This window comes from Nomascus leucogenys, chromosome 3 (assembly GCF_006542625.1).
Source record: "Nomascus leucogenys isolate Asia chromosome 3, Asia_NLE_v1, whole genome shotgun sequence".
Classification (NCBI taxonomy): domain Eukaryota; kingdom Metazoa; phylum Chordata; class Mammalia; order Primates; family Hylobatidae; genus Nomascus; species Nomascus leucogenys.
The window spans coordinates 76,073,959-76,088,639 of NC_044383.1; the positions used below are offsets into that span (position 1 = coordinate 76,073,959).

A 14,681-nucleotide genomic window follows, 5' to 3' on the forward strand; every position below is an offset into this window, starting at 1 on the left:
GCAAGATATTCATTTTAGAATAAGATACAGTTATCTCCAATTCGACAGAAATTTGGGGCAAGAGCTGAATTATGGTACAAACATATGACAGATGACGATGTACTTTAAAAAATCAAATTCTCAAATAATTTTTAATGACAGGGAGAATGTTCATAAGATGTTAAATGAAAAAAGCAGGCCCAGCGCAGTGGCTCACGCCTGTAATCCCAGCACTTTGGGAGGCTGAGGTGGGCGGATCATGATGTCAGGAGATCGAGGCCATCCTGGCTAACATGGTGAAACCCCATCTCTACTAAAAATACAAAAAAAAATTAGCTGGGCGTGGTGGCAGGCGCCTGTAGTCCCAGCTACTCAAGATGCTGAGGCAGGAGAATGGCATGAACCCGAGAGGTGGAGCTTGCAGTGAGCCGAGATTGCGCCACTGCACTCCAGCCTGGGGGACACAGCGAGACTCCATCTTAAAAAAAAAAGAAAGAAAGAAAAAAGCAGACTACAGAATGGTATATGGTCTCTGTGTGTGTATACATGCAATAAATGGAAAGAAATATACCACAATTTATTAAGTACTATGGCTAGTAGGCCTGAGGGGGGGATCTATTTCTTTTCTACATGTTTGTTCCAAATCATCTACAACAAACATCTACTATTTTTCTAATTAGGAATAAAAGGTATTTTAAACACTACAGAACAATTTGCCTTTTGTTGAGAGCCCAGCTCCATTAGGGATCATCTCCTTTCAGGCATCCCTGAAGGGCACTACTGAGCCACTGCATCTACCACATGAGGCAGCTAGAACATCAGTCAATGTGAGAAGAATCTATGAGAGACCAGGGACTTCTGCCTCAGTGGAGGTGGTGATAGCACATGCAGCTGCTGAGGTTTTCATTTGCAGTTAAGCACAGTAACCAACTTGTTTCAAAAGATTATATTAGGTTCCTTATTAGGAACATGTAATTTCCTGGATAAAATATTTATGCTTTCAAAAACAAGAATGAAGTGACAGATAATCTGCAACCTTGTTCTTCAAGCTCCCCATCATGCATTTTCCCATCAAAATCTTCTGACATCTCAATGGCATTATCCTCGCCCTTAATATCGGATTTTGAATCAGGATCCTCTTTGTCTTTTTCTTGACCCTTCTGAAATGTATCTTCCACCTACATAAAGAAGTATTATAGTAAACATAAATATATGAAACTTTACCAATGTTTGCTTCAGCTCTGAGATATAAATGCCAAGGTTAATGGTGTAAAAATATATCTGGGAGAGGAAAAAAAAAGAGAAACAACAGAGACAACCACATGGAATTTGTAAAATTTCTGGAGTTAGTTTCCACTTATTTTAATCAGAGTACAGAATTTTGTTCAGGTTTTCTTATTGGGAATTGTAAAAATAGTCCCAGACACATTTGCAAGAATATATATTCTTTGTAGGATAAAAAAATTCATCAATCTTTTATTATCCAATTCTTTAATACTATTTTTGTCACTATGATCACTGAAAGACAGTGGCCCAAGAGAATCTTGTTCATTCTTCCTTGGTTTATATATTTCTTTTATAAAAAATTATATATGTTTTTAGACAGGGTGTCACTATGTTGCCCAGCCTGGAGTACAGTGGCACAATCATGGCTTACTGCAGCCTCAACCTCCTGGGATCAAGAAATCCTCTGCCTCAGCCTCCCCAATAGCTGGCAACACAAGCACATACAACCACACCTGGCTAATTTTTTATTTTTTGCTAGAGACGTGGCCTTGCCATGTTGCCCAGGTGGGTCTCAACTCCTAGGCACAAGCAATTCTCCTGCCTCAGCCTCCCAAAGTGGTGGGATTACAGGTGTGAGCAACTGAGCCCAGCCTAATTTATATGTTTCTATATAATCGATGTGCTATTTGGGGCAAAATGTTTTGTGATTGTTACCTCTTTCATTATGGTTGATTTTTGAAAGTCCTTTTTAAGGCCAGGCACAGTAGCTCATTCCTGTAATCCCAGCACTTTGGGAGGCCGAGGCGGGTAGATCACGTGGTCAGGAGTTTGAGACCAGCCTGGCCAAGATGGTGAAACACCATCTCTACTAAATATACAAAAATTAGCCAGGTGTGGTGGTGGGGGCCTGTAATCCCAGCTACTCGGGAGGCTGAGGCAGGAAAACCGCTTGAACCCGGGAGGTGGAGGTTGCAGCAAGCTGAGATCATACTACTCTAGCCTGGGTGACAGAGCAAGACTCCATTTCAAAAAAAAAACAAAACAAGAAGTCCTTTTTAAAATACAAAAGTAATGGCCAGGCATGGTGGTTCACGCCTATAATCCCAGCACTTTGGAAGGCTGAGGCGGGCAGATCACTTGAGGTCAGGAGTTCAAGAACAGCTTGGCCAACATGGCAAAACCCTGTCTCTACTAAAAATACAAAAATTACCCTGGCATTTGGCGTGCACCTGTAATCCCAGCTACTTGGGAGACTGAGGCATGAGAATCGCTTGAACCCGGGAGCTGGAGGTTGCAGTGAGCCGGAGGTTGCAGTGAGCCAAAGACTACGCCACTGCACTCCGGCCTTGGGGAGAGAGCAAGACTCTGTCTCCAAAATACAAAAAAACGAACAAAAAAACAAGTTTCCCCATAACACCTCCATCCTCGAATCCTCTCAGAGAATGACTACCAACAACATTCTGATGAACCTTTGACTTTTTTCTATGAATACACCAACATATACTTAGTGATACAGGTGATAGCTACCAATACCTGCCTCCCAACATCTTTTTAAACAAAAAAGAGATCATGCTTTACAGACTGTTATGCAATCTGCTTTTTTCATTTTTATTTTTCTGAAACAAGATCTTGCTCTCTCGTCCAGGCTGGAGTGCAATGGCACGATCTTGGCCCACTGCAACCTCTGCCTCCCAGGTTCAGGTGATTCTCCTGCGTCAGCTTCCGAGTAGCTGGGATTACAGATGCATGCCACCACACCCAGCTAATTTTTGTATTTTTAGTAGAGATGGAGTTTTACCATGTTGGCCAGTCTGGGTTTTGTTTTTTGTTTTGTTTTGTTTTAATTTTATAGAGACAGTGTCTTCCTATGTTGCCCTGGCTGGTCTCAAACTCCTGGCCTCAAGCAATCCTCCTGCCTTGGTCTCCCAAAGTGCTAGGAATCCAGGCGTGAGCCACCACACCCAGCCTGCAAAACACATCTCTTCTTAAAAACATCTCAACCCGGTGTGCTGGCTCACACCTGTAATCCCAGCTACTCAAGAGGCTAATGCAGGAGGACTCCTTGAGTCCAAGTCATGGCTGCAGTGAGCTATGATTATAGAACTGCACTTTAGCCTGGGCAAGAGAGCAAGACCTCATCTCTTAAAAATAAGATCTGGCTGGGCGCAGTGGCTCACGCTTGTAATCCCAGCACTTTGGGAGGCCGAGGCGGGCGGATCACGAGGTCAGGAGATCGAGACCACGGTGAAACCCCGTCTCTACTAAAAATACAAAAAAATTAGCTGGGCGTGGTGGTGGGCGCCTGTAGTCCCAGCTACTCGGAGAGGCTGAGGCAGGAGAATGGCATGAACCCGGGAGGCGGAGCTGGCAGTGAGCCAAGATCACGCCACTGCACTCCAGCCTGGGCGACAGAGCGAGACTCCGTCTCAAAAAAAAAAAGATCTTAGGTTATTTCCATGTTGATACATACAAAACCATCTCATTCTACTTCATTCATACTTTTACCATTGTTCTGCATGGATGGTGCCATAATTTAATTCTCTTCTGATGAATATTTGGATTGTTTCATAATTTTCACCATATAAATAATGCTGTAGTAAATATCCATGTGTAGACATATATACACACTCATATACCTATTTATCTTTGACACTAGCATTTCTGTAAGAAAGCATGGAATTTGGGGGTCAATGAATACACATAATTTAAAATTCAGCAGACACTACCAAATTGTTCTGGAAGCTTTTTATTCCACGTAATGTTTTTTGTGTGAACTGTACTTTTCTATTAGATTTGCTTTTTTTTTTTTCGACATTTTTTTTCTACTAGAAAAGTGGTATACACTGATTAAGTTAGATTTGAGAAGTATAGGAAGGCCAAAATAACAAAGCAATTATGTAAGGACAATATAGGTCCAAAAAAAAAAAAAATTAGAGCTCCATAACATAAATACTAGCATTATTCTTTTGGCTTTTAATTTCTTTCCAGTTTTCTCTGCCAAGGAAGGGAGGGAATTTGAATTGGTTTTCTCCTTTATTTTTAATAACTATAAAATTACCTTAAATACAAGTTTCTGATCTGATTTAACTTAGAATATAAGTAATACACCCAACACACAAAAATCACTCCCAAATGAGACAGGCATTTTAAAAATCCATGCAATGTAACAATCTTAGTCCACAGCATCTGAATAGTTCAGAAAGTTGCTTGATTTCAACCAAAAAATGATACAGATTTTTTAAAACACTCTATGCCTTAAGGATATACAACAGCAAAACCTATTAACAGCAAATTTTGGCATTATTGTTTAATGCAATCATCACTTAGGATAGCCAGGCCTTTTATGCTTAAAAATACTATCAAAAATACTCTAGAAAATCATCAGTAAATATCTGCCCATTAAAAAAAAAAAAAAAAGCAAAAATCATTTCCTCCATAATTATAGCCAAAACAAATGATGGAGTTGCCAGGTTCCTTCCTGTGGATTTTAGGCTTTTTATTTACACCTACTGCTGAAGCACCAATATATCTAGGGCTCTGTAGATCACAGATTAAAAATTATTAACCTAGTAAAAACCATTTTTATGTGTAACTTACATGTAGAAAAGAAAGAGAGTGATCTTCTGTCAACTGTATACCTATGTGAAAACGTACCTGTTCTTCATTTTCTATCTGGTCACTCACATCCTTCATGCCCTCGCCTTCTCCAATTCCACCTCCCTCATAGTCATGGAACTCAGCTGCTCCCTCTCCAGCTGAATCTTCCATGAATTCTTTGGGCAAGCAAAATCCCTTAGAAAAAAGAAAAAGGAAGTGAACAATTAGGCACAAAAGCAATTTTAAAAGGAGATTTTCATTCTTGCAACAGGAAAATAATTTAAACACACACTGAATTCTTTTTCTAGCTCATTATCTTAAATCCGCTGGAAGTACAGTAGACTTCTGACATTCTTTTCCTCTTTGGTGCTAATAGTTATGCAGTTTCACAGCTTGACATCAGATTTAACATGTGACTTGACTTTGTAGAAGCCTCTGGCATGTGGTCATTTGTCACTTTGCCAAGACAAAAACCTAAATGAAGTGTACTAGAAGGACAGGTTTTGGAAAAAGTCCTTGAGCAAGGGCAGAACAGGCTCTGGAGAGAACACAGTCAGACATAGTAATATCTGTGAAATGTTGAAAAAAAACTATTTTATACAGGAAAATAACCTGAGAAGAATACTAGCCCGCTGAGCAGAAGTAAAACGAAAAAGTAGTAGTGTCTCTCAATAAGAAATTTTAATTTTGTAAGAGAAAATATATACTATGAAGATATATCTGAGGATGAGAATGCACAAAAAAATAAGCTGCTAATTAGCAAGGAATTAAGATCCCAAACCAGTAAACACTAATTATGACTTGGTTACACAGAAACAGCTTCCTGCGGATCAAGACGTTTAATTACAACCTAGATCTATTATCTTAGCACTGTCTAACCTACTTTCAAGTTCCCTTGGAACTACTCAGAAAAGATATGAATACAATTTGGACACTTAGAAAATTTTTAACAAGGCAAACCCACTTTTAGGACATATATTCTCAGAATGTTATATAGGAAAATACAATTTGGCTTACTTGCTTAATTTTCCCATTGAACTACATTATTTAAATGAGAGACATTCAGATATAGACGGAGAATATGACCACATAGGAGGGAGTTTCAGATGCCCTTACCAGAGTATATCATTGGAGTTGCTACGTCTGGGATAGCCACAGGGCTCCCAACATTCTGCAATATCAGAACCATTCCTACCCGCAAACAGACAAAGGTTTGAAAGGCCAAAGTCATTCTACAGCCTGTCAGACAAAAGCTATGGTGCAAATGGACAAATCTAGCTGAGCCAAATCTCAAGGCACCCAAACCATACATTTTCCTGCCACTGTCTTTAGCATACAGTGTTTTCTCCAAGAAGCGATGGAATGTTAAGACTGGCTTGGTGCCCACCAGAGGGGGAGAAACCTGAGACTCATTCTTTTACTTATTATTACTTATTATTATTATTATTACTGTTATTTATCATTACTACAGATAAACATATTTATCCTCTTGATACAAGGCATTAGGCTTGGCTTCCACTTTTTAACTCTCCAGTATTTCAGAGACTCGGAACTAAGAACTCTTAATTGTTTATAAGAAATCTAGACCCCATCTTCAGTTTGTAAATTCATATCTTCCTCAAGTACATCTCATCTGTATTTAGCTTGGAGAAAATCTTAGAATGCTAAGGAAGAACAAAAACAAAACTTATATACCCAAATGCAGGTGGTTCTCACAAAAATGCATACGAGTATAGGCAGATCTCATTTTACAGATGAGGAAATTGAGGCTTGGTGAGGTTAAGAGAGACCAAGAGCTGGATACCTCTATGACTAGACCTACCCACACCATGTTGCTATTAGATTTCACTGTCTACTGCCCCTGAGTTTCAAGGGGAGGGTCTACAATCTCTACAACCTCAGTGCTTTTCACAATACTGGGTACATGGCTGAATGAACAAATGACTTCCCTGCTAAAGAAAAAAACTGGCTGGGTGCAGTGGCTCACACATGTAATCCCAGCACTTTGGGAGGCCAAGGTGGACGGATCACGAGGTCAGGTGATCGAGACCGTCCTGGCCAATGTGGTGAAACCCGTCTCTACTAAAAATACAAAAATTAGCCAGGCATGGTGGCACGTGCCTGTAATCACATGGAGATTACAATTACAATTTTGGAGACTCTGTCTCCAAAAAAAAAGATGCAGTTTTGCTCGTTGCCCAGGCTGGAGTGCAATGGCATGATTTTGGCTCACTGTAACCTCCACCTCCCCGGGTTCAAGCAATTCTCCTGTCTCAGCCTCTTGAGTAGCTGGGATTACAGGTACGTGCCACCACACCCGGCTAATTTTTGTATTTTTAGTAGAGACGGGGTTTCATCATAATATTGGTCAGGCTGGTCTCGAACTCCTGACCTCAGGTGATCCACCCGCCTCAGCCTCCCAAAGTGCTGGGATTACAGGCGTGAGCCACCACGACAGGTGAAAAAAACTCTAATAATAATAGGCCCATTATCATTTAATCATAATTACACCTACATGGTTAAAAGAAAACTTAATAGCCTTAAGGGTTTATCCTACAACTCTAGTTCGAGTTATCTGAAGAAGATTTAAATTGGGGATGGGAAGGGAAGAGTGTTAACAGACAGCAGCAGCTTTTAGACAGCCCTGGAGTTTAGGGAACTTGTCAGTTTGGGGGATAGGGTGGGTTGGGGATAGGGGGTATAATCTGCAGGTTCTGAGACTTTAGTGGAAACAGCGTTAGCAAAACGATGCCAGACAAAACCCTAAATAATCCACAGGGAGAGCAAATCACATCCTACTACTTGTGGTGGTCCAAAATAAAAGCCTATCACACCAAAGACTAATGACATGAAATTTACTTGGGTCCCTGCTGCTCACAGTGCACCATGTGAACGGTCCTTACCTTCTGGGCAAGCTCCGCAAAGACCTGGGCAAGCACAGAAAGCAGCTTTGCAGTACTACGGTGAGTTGCTAAAGACATGGTCAGGAAGAAGAGGACGAGGTCTGAGTAGCTGGAGAGGACCGGCACCAGGCGCACCAGCAAGGAACAGGATTGGCTGAAGAACTGAGATCAAAACAAAACAAAAGGCCTGCTCACACTGCTTGGCAGGTACCAGGTTTCCATTCTGGAACTAGATAGCAGTGGTAATTGCACAACATTGTGAATGTACTAAATAGTACTAACAGCAAGTTACATGTATGTGTTTGTAACCTCCACCCACCCCAATACACACAGCTCACTGAGATTTCTTCATTTACATATATCATCACAAAAATACAATCTCAAACCAACGTCTCCTTTGGCTAACAATGTTGGTTTTTTAAAAATAGAACGTTGGCCAGGCACAGTGGCTTACGCCTTTAATCCCAGCACTTTGGGAAGCCAAAGTGGGTAGACTGCTTGAGCCCAGGAGTTCAAGTTCATGTTGCCTGGGCAACATGGCAAAACACCATTTCTACAAAAAATACCAAACACACAAAAAAACATATAGCCAGAACCCATCTCTACAAAACTTTAAAAATTAGCTGGGCATGGTGGTGCATGCCTATAGTGCCAGCTATCTGGGAGGCTGAGACGAGGATCACCTGAGCCCAGGAGGTCAAGGCTGCAGTAAGCCATGGTCACGCCACCACACTCTCCAGCCTGACAACAGAATGAGACTGTGTCCCAAAATAAAATAAATAATAAAAATAAAATGTTTATAAATAAATTCTGCTGATTCAAAGTTAGCACAGGAGGCAATGCTACAGAATGACATACAATGTCCTGCAAAGTAAGTTGCTTCTCTGGACTTACTGTAAAGACTACAACTGCTTACTCTGTTCGCTTATTGTAGTGGGAATGGTGTTTACATAGGATGGCTGCTAAGCCTCAGTTGATAACGTCGTCTATCAGTAACATCAAATACTTAGGAGTATGTGAATAAGATATGAAAGAATCCTAATACAATGGATATTCTGAACGGTTAACATTTCTGCACCTATGCATCTAACAATTAGCTAGCAAGCCCTAAGCTCTTCAAAGCTTGTCAATGACTTTGCACGTACAAATAAAGAGACCAAGTTCTTAGTGATTTTGGCACTGAGGCCTGCTCTGGCACTTATCTACGTGGAGGGAGGTAAAGCCCACTCTGCCTTTGCTCAGTGCATTCTGAAGAGGAAGAAGTTTGTAAAGAACAGTTAGTTACCAGGTGCTTTGCTGCTGTGCCATCCTCACCGTACGATTTCAGCCTCTCCAACAGCTCAGAGATGGCAGAAATTATTTTCTGCACATGCAAAGTGCTCACATCGGCCCAGAAGTCATCCTCTAAGAGTTTTGTTAGATGTCCTGATTGCAGTCTCTCAAAGCCTGCTGCCTCATTCATTCAGAGAAAATAACATGATGAGTAACAGAAAACAAATCCTTTCATCTCTATCCATGCAGTCATCTGTTTCTAACATCCATCCTTAACTATTTAGCCACAGAAATAAATCATCAAATACAAAAATTAAATCAGGCATGAAACTAATTTCTGCCTGATTTCAGACATACCATACTCTTCTTGTGGGCTTGCTTGGTCAGTGTTCTCCTCTGCTTTTTCATTCTTTCTTTCTTCTAAGTTCTGGATGGCACAGAGGATGGCTCGGATGGCAATTTCCATTTGCTCTGAAAAATCTTCCACAAATCCTTCGTCCAACATTTGATTTCCTAGCGGGTAACATGGTGCAAAACAAACATACAAACAAAAGACACCAATCATTTGCTTTAGTGCCTCTGGAAATCATTAAAAATACTCATTTGTTGATGAGCCACTGTGTCAAGCTGTGCCAGATACAAAGAAGAGACAAATTCCTTGCCTCGATAAACCTACAAGTTTATTACCTTGTATTAAAATATTTTTACTAAAATAATGTAAAAAATATAAAAATAACAGTTAAGACAGTAAGAATAAACACTAACTTAGTCCAAATATCAGTGCCAAGCTTTTTCAATCTAAGGGAAAACTAACAGACAGTGAGCTGATGCTGCCTTCCTATGTGTGTTACAAAGCATGTAACAGGCATCCAAACAAATGGGGCAAAAAAGTTAAGAGCTGTGGATTTCAACCGCACCTCCCTGCCTCAGAACCCTGGACAGGTACATGTAGACCAAAACATAATGTGTCTTTAGGACAATGAGACTTACATCTATAAGACATCATTTCTACACTGGACTTTCATTCCCTGACTGAACAATATTCCTTACCTCCTTGGCTACCTGAAGTAAGCAGATGTGTCTTCCAGGTAGTAAAGTCAGCCATGGCTTTACTAATTTCTCCTCTTACATATTCCAGACTTTCAACTAGTGCCATTTGTGAGTCTCTTTGTTCAACCTCCATCCCTGGAAGAATGAACAAGGACTCTAGGCCCTGCAAATGAACTGACACCTGGGACAAGCAACTCAGCGCAGAAGAGCAAACTTCAAAATCTTTCCTGCAACAGAAATGCCACAATGTTGAAAGGAATGCATTACAATTCCCAAAAACACACACCCCTCCCTACAACCACTACAAGATATGCAAGGTAGAACTCACCATAGCTGAAGGTTTACAGCTAAACACATGCCACAAAGTGCTGTGCAGGTCCACTGAGTAACAGAGGACTGAAGCACAATTATTTTCATAATTTGATTCTATTACTAAACACCTAGGTTTAGTAATGGAATAAATTACTAAATTTATTCCATTAATGATAAATTTATTCCATTAATTTATTCCAATAAATGATAAATTTATTCCATTAATGATATTCCATTATCATTAGTATTTGGTGTGATAGGCTTTTATTTTGGACCACCACAAATAGCAAGATGTGATTTGCTCTCCCTGTAGATTATTTAGGGCTTTGTCTGGTATCCTTTTGTTAATGCTGTTTCCACTGAAGTCTCAGAACCTGCAGATGACACCCCCTATCCCCACCCCACCCCATGCCCCAAACTGATGAGTTCCCTAGGCTCCAGGGCTGTCTAAAAGCTGCTGCTTTCTGTTAACACCCTTCCCTTCCCACCCCCAATTTAGATAAGCACAATAAGAACCTAAGCACACAGAGAAGTGTAAAGACATATACACACTTACCAAGAATGAAAGAGAGTCTCACAAGACTGCTGTCTAATTTTGTCGATGTCAGCTTTCACTGTTTTAATGGTTTTTAGCATCTCTGTTAATCTCATAGTTGACTGCTGCCAAAGCTGATCCTGTTTCCGCATCTGGCAACCAGAGGGCAGCTGACTTCCAGGTATTGGAGATGGGTAGCTCAGATCGGAAGGAATTAGGTCCGGCACTACTCCACAAAGTTGTCCCTTGCTAAGTTCTGGTCCTTCCAGGCAGGAGGCAGGAGGCTGCCCCAGTACCTGGACATTGCCATGGCCTGGAGCTGGCCCTGCACTGGGGCAGCACTGGAGGAGCCAGGAGAGCTGCTCGAGCAGGATCTGGCACTGCATGGCCAGGTGCTGCAGGCGCTCTGTCCACTGCTGCACGCCATCCTGAGGGGGGAAGGCCACGGGGTAGGCCTGGGGCCCCATCAGCCTGCTGTGAATCTCTTGCACACAGCTGAGGAGGTTCCTGTACAGAGAAACCCATGGGAAAAACACAATGAATGGCACCTTAAACCACTCTACCACATTGTTTTAAAAGAAATTAGTGTTTCTGAACAAGCATGGGCTTTTTCATAAGTCAAGAAGGAAGAATCCCCCAGATAGGTAAAAAGTCTGTTAAAATGCCTCCCAAAGTACTTAAACCCATCCCTCAGTCTTTCAGGAGAAGTATCACAACACAACCACACCACTACAGTGACTTCAACTAGCATTATCTAGTAAATGTGCTGTACTTTCCTACATAAACCCTAATGAATGGAGCAGAAAATACCTGAAGCTCAAGTGAATAGTCTGGAAATACTATCCCTCAGCCACAATCCATTCAACAGATGACGACAACCTTTCTAACTGTCCTCATCTCTTAATTATTTGTTTCCATTGAGAAGCCTCCATGTATGGCTCAGATTGCCATCTGGGGGATCCCCAAAGCCTAAGTAACAGAAGCAAACTCAAATCTCATCTGTGCCCAAGACCATCTCACCCTAATACCATGAACACAAGCCTAACTATTGGTGTACATGGACTTTCGGCAATGTATATCCTCATTCCAGACACAGGTATAGTTCACCCATGACAATTTTCACTGCCTGACACAGCCCTGAAATCTCCACAGCTCCATATTCTCAGGAGGTTCAGTCAGATCACGGAGGGAGAGGGACACTAGATGCATATCAATGAAAGCAAGGGGCAGAGCTGGGAGAAACCCTACCTGCCTCTTTGGGCCTTAAATTCATTTCACAATTGAGAGCATGTCTTATTCCTCTCCCCGTATGCAGCAACTCTGAGCTGACTTGGATCTAATTCTTCCCAATTCATGCCACAAGCCCAACTCATCGGCTGATACCTGAGGATGATCCACTGCTCACTGAGCGTGGTCAGGGAGCGCCGCTGTCGGACGAGCATCTTCATCAAATGTGCTGAGAACCCTCTGCACCGCTCCACATTGCCCATGCCCATTTCCTGGCAGAAGGAGAAGGAAAAACATGCTGAAGGGGCTGCTGACAAACACCACCCACAGATGTGCCGCTAGAAAGTTGTTTCTACTATAATTGTCAGACATGCCACACTCTAGAGGTGACACACTGATTTTTTTGAGCAGTGTTTCTCCAATTATGCTTGCACACATCATTGATATTCCATAGACAGGAACTGGATTTAACTCCAAAATGCATTTATTAGTGGTATTTTCTCAATTCACAAAGGGAGGAAAGATCTGAAGATGTCATTCTCAATTTGAAGTTTTTAATTTTTCTTAAACATTAAGAAAATGTGTCCTGCTGGCAAGTGTAACTGAATTTTTATTTAAGGTGTTCTGATTTTGCACAAAATTACATTGATTTATATTTTAAGTTTAAGGATGTACTGCAAAAAGCTCAGTTCCACTACCAGGCTGTTATCACTTAACAAGGTCTGAGAATGCAGCCCTGGGATGAACAGAACAAGGGCTTTCCCTGAGCCCCTGCAAGACTCATGTTTTATCATTTTACCTTGGCAGGAGTTGCTAGTGCTGCGTTAAGCCTGGCATGCCGTGCAAGAGAGCGATAAAAATACTTCTGGCATCCATCCCATGAAGACGAGATTTCTGTAAGTAGCCTGGAAAAGATATCAACCAACATCGTTTACTTAATTAAAACCACGCTCTCCCACCCCAGATCCTGAAAACTCAGATATTGGTATATTTGACCATAACCAAGAGTCAGCTGTCTGAATAGGTTTATTTCTATGAGGAATCACTCAGTGAGGCACTCATTAGTCCTTTACTTAACTCAGCACTGGAAGTATCAAGGGGAAATAAATTATGCTGACAATATGGTTTCTTCAAAGAAATCTTCCTATCTTGGCAGTGGAGGCTAGGGGGTCATAAACTCTGATGCCTACAGGGGGCAGGCAAATAACATAAGAGGACTGAGGACAGCCAAGCATAAAATGATGCATGGCAGTGACAGCTGACCTCAATGTGGGGAAGACATAGGGGTTGTTGAGGGCTCAAGTAAGCTGGAGAGCATGTGTCCTATCAAAAGGAGGAAACTACTATTCGGCTACAGCACTGCTGACTGAATGGGAATGCAAGCCCACTTGGCAAATTTTCCTGAAAAAGAATGCTTATGTAAAATTTCCCATTTCTACAATGTTCTGTTGAATTCAAATTTAAAGCCCTGGGAGCAAATAAAACACACACATGTACTATACCCAGTTCATGCAAAGCATCATTCACAACATCCTCTGCTGTGTTGTAAATAGAGGTAGCGCTGCCTGTCTCAATAGTGTATGGACTCGCAAATTCAATAACATATTAGAACTTAGGAGTGTATGTATATAGAGCAAGTAAAAATGTACCATTTTCTAATAGATTTCCACATGTATGATCAAATGAAGCAAGTAGACCTCAGGAAAATCAAAAGACCAAAAAAAAAAAAAAAAAAGGAAGAAGAAGAAGAATGGAGAGGTGAATGCAAGGAAGGAAGAGAAAGAAAAGAAATGTTTTTGTTTGTTTTTTTTTTTGACAGAGACTTACTTTGCTGCCCAGGCTGGAGTGCAGTGAGTGACGTAACCTCAGCTCACTGCAACCTCCACCTCCCGGGTTCAAGCGATACTCCTGCCTTGGCCTCCTGAGTAGCTGGGATTATAGGCATGTGCCACCATGCCTGGCTAATATTCTGTATTTTTAGTAGACACGGGGTTTTGCCATGTTGGTCAGGCTGGTCTTGAACTCCTGACCTCAAGTGATCTGCCCACCTGATCCCAAAGTGCTGGGATTACAGGCATGAACCACTGCACCCAGCCTCACCCTTTCATTTGAATGTCCATCAGGAGTCAGATCCTGAGCCTGGCACTTTTGTAAGTGGTAGCCACAGTGGTATTGCTATTCCCATTTTTGCAATTTGCAAATGAGGACAAGGTGTTTTAAATTACTTGCTCCATTTATAAGTAGGGAAAAAACAAAACAAAAACAGACAAACCTAGAATCAGCCTCCTGAGTGCTGCTGACGATGGACAATGCGCTCCGGAGATCTAATGGGTGAAGATGAAGCATCTCTTGAGGGTTTTTTGAACGGGCCCAAGCAAGACCTTTGCGATACGACAAACCTAGGAAATAAACAGCATTTGTTTAAGCAAAGATGCTTAGTAGAGAATGGATGTGCCCCTCTCTCCCCTGCTACTTAAAGCAAAGTCTTCTAAACAGCATCACCTGAGAGCTTGTTAGAAATGCAGACTCTCAGGCTGCACCCACACCAATTGAAACAGGATCTGTAGCTGCACTTCCAC

At 41.5% G+C, this 14,681-nt stretch overlaps 1 protein-coding gene across 1 annotated transcript in view; it reads right to left on the reverse strand.

Annotated features, from left to right (window-relative positions):
• Window positions 1-14,681, reverse strand: part of MDN1 (midasin AAA ATPase 1) — a 179,395-nt gene that overhangs the window by 21,196 nt on the left and 143,518 nt on the right. The window contains exons 76-85 of the mRNA XM_030809472.1: window positions 14,375-14,501; window positions 12,902-13,007; window positions 12,259-12,374; window positions 10,897-11,382; window positions 10,029-10,255; window positions 9,336-9,491; window positions 8,992-9,155; window positions 7,707-7,868; window positions 4,861-4,998; window positions 1,016-1,157 (exon numbers count right to left, since the gene is read on the reverse strand). Of these exons, the coding sequence (XP_030665332.1) occupies window positions 1,016-1,157; window positions 4,861-4,998; window positions 7,707-7,868; window positions 8,992-9,155; window positions 9,336-9,491; window positions 10,029-10,255; window positions 10,897-11,382; window positions 12,259-12,374; window positions 12,902-13,007; window positions 14,375-14,501 (1,824 nt within the window). The remainder of the gene's footprint in view (window positions 1-1,015; window positions 1,158-4,860; window positions 4,999-7,706; window positions 7,869-8,991; window positions 9,156-9,335; window positions 9,492-10,028; window positions 10,256-10,896; window positions 11,383-12,258; window positions 12,375-12,901; window positions 13,008-14,374; window positions 14,502-14,681) is intronic.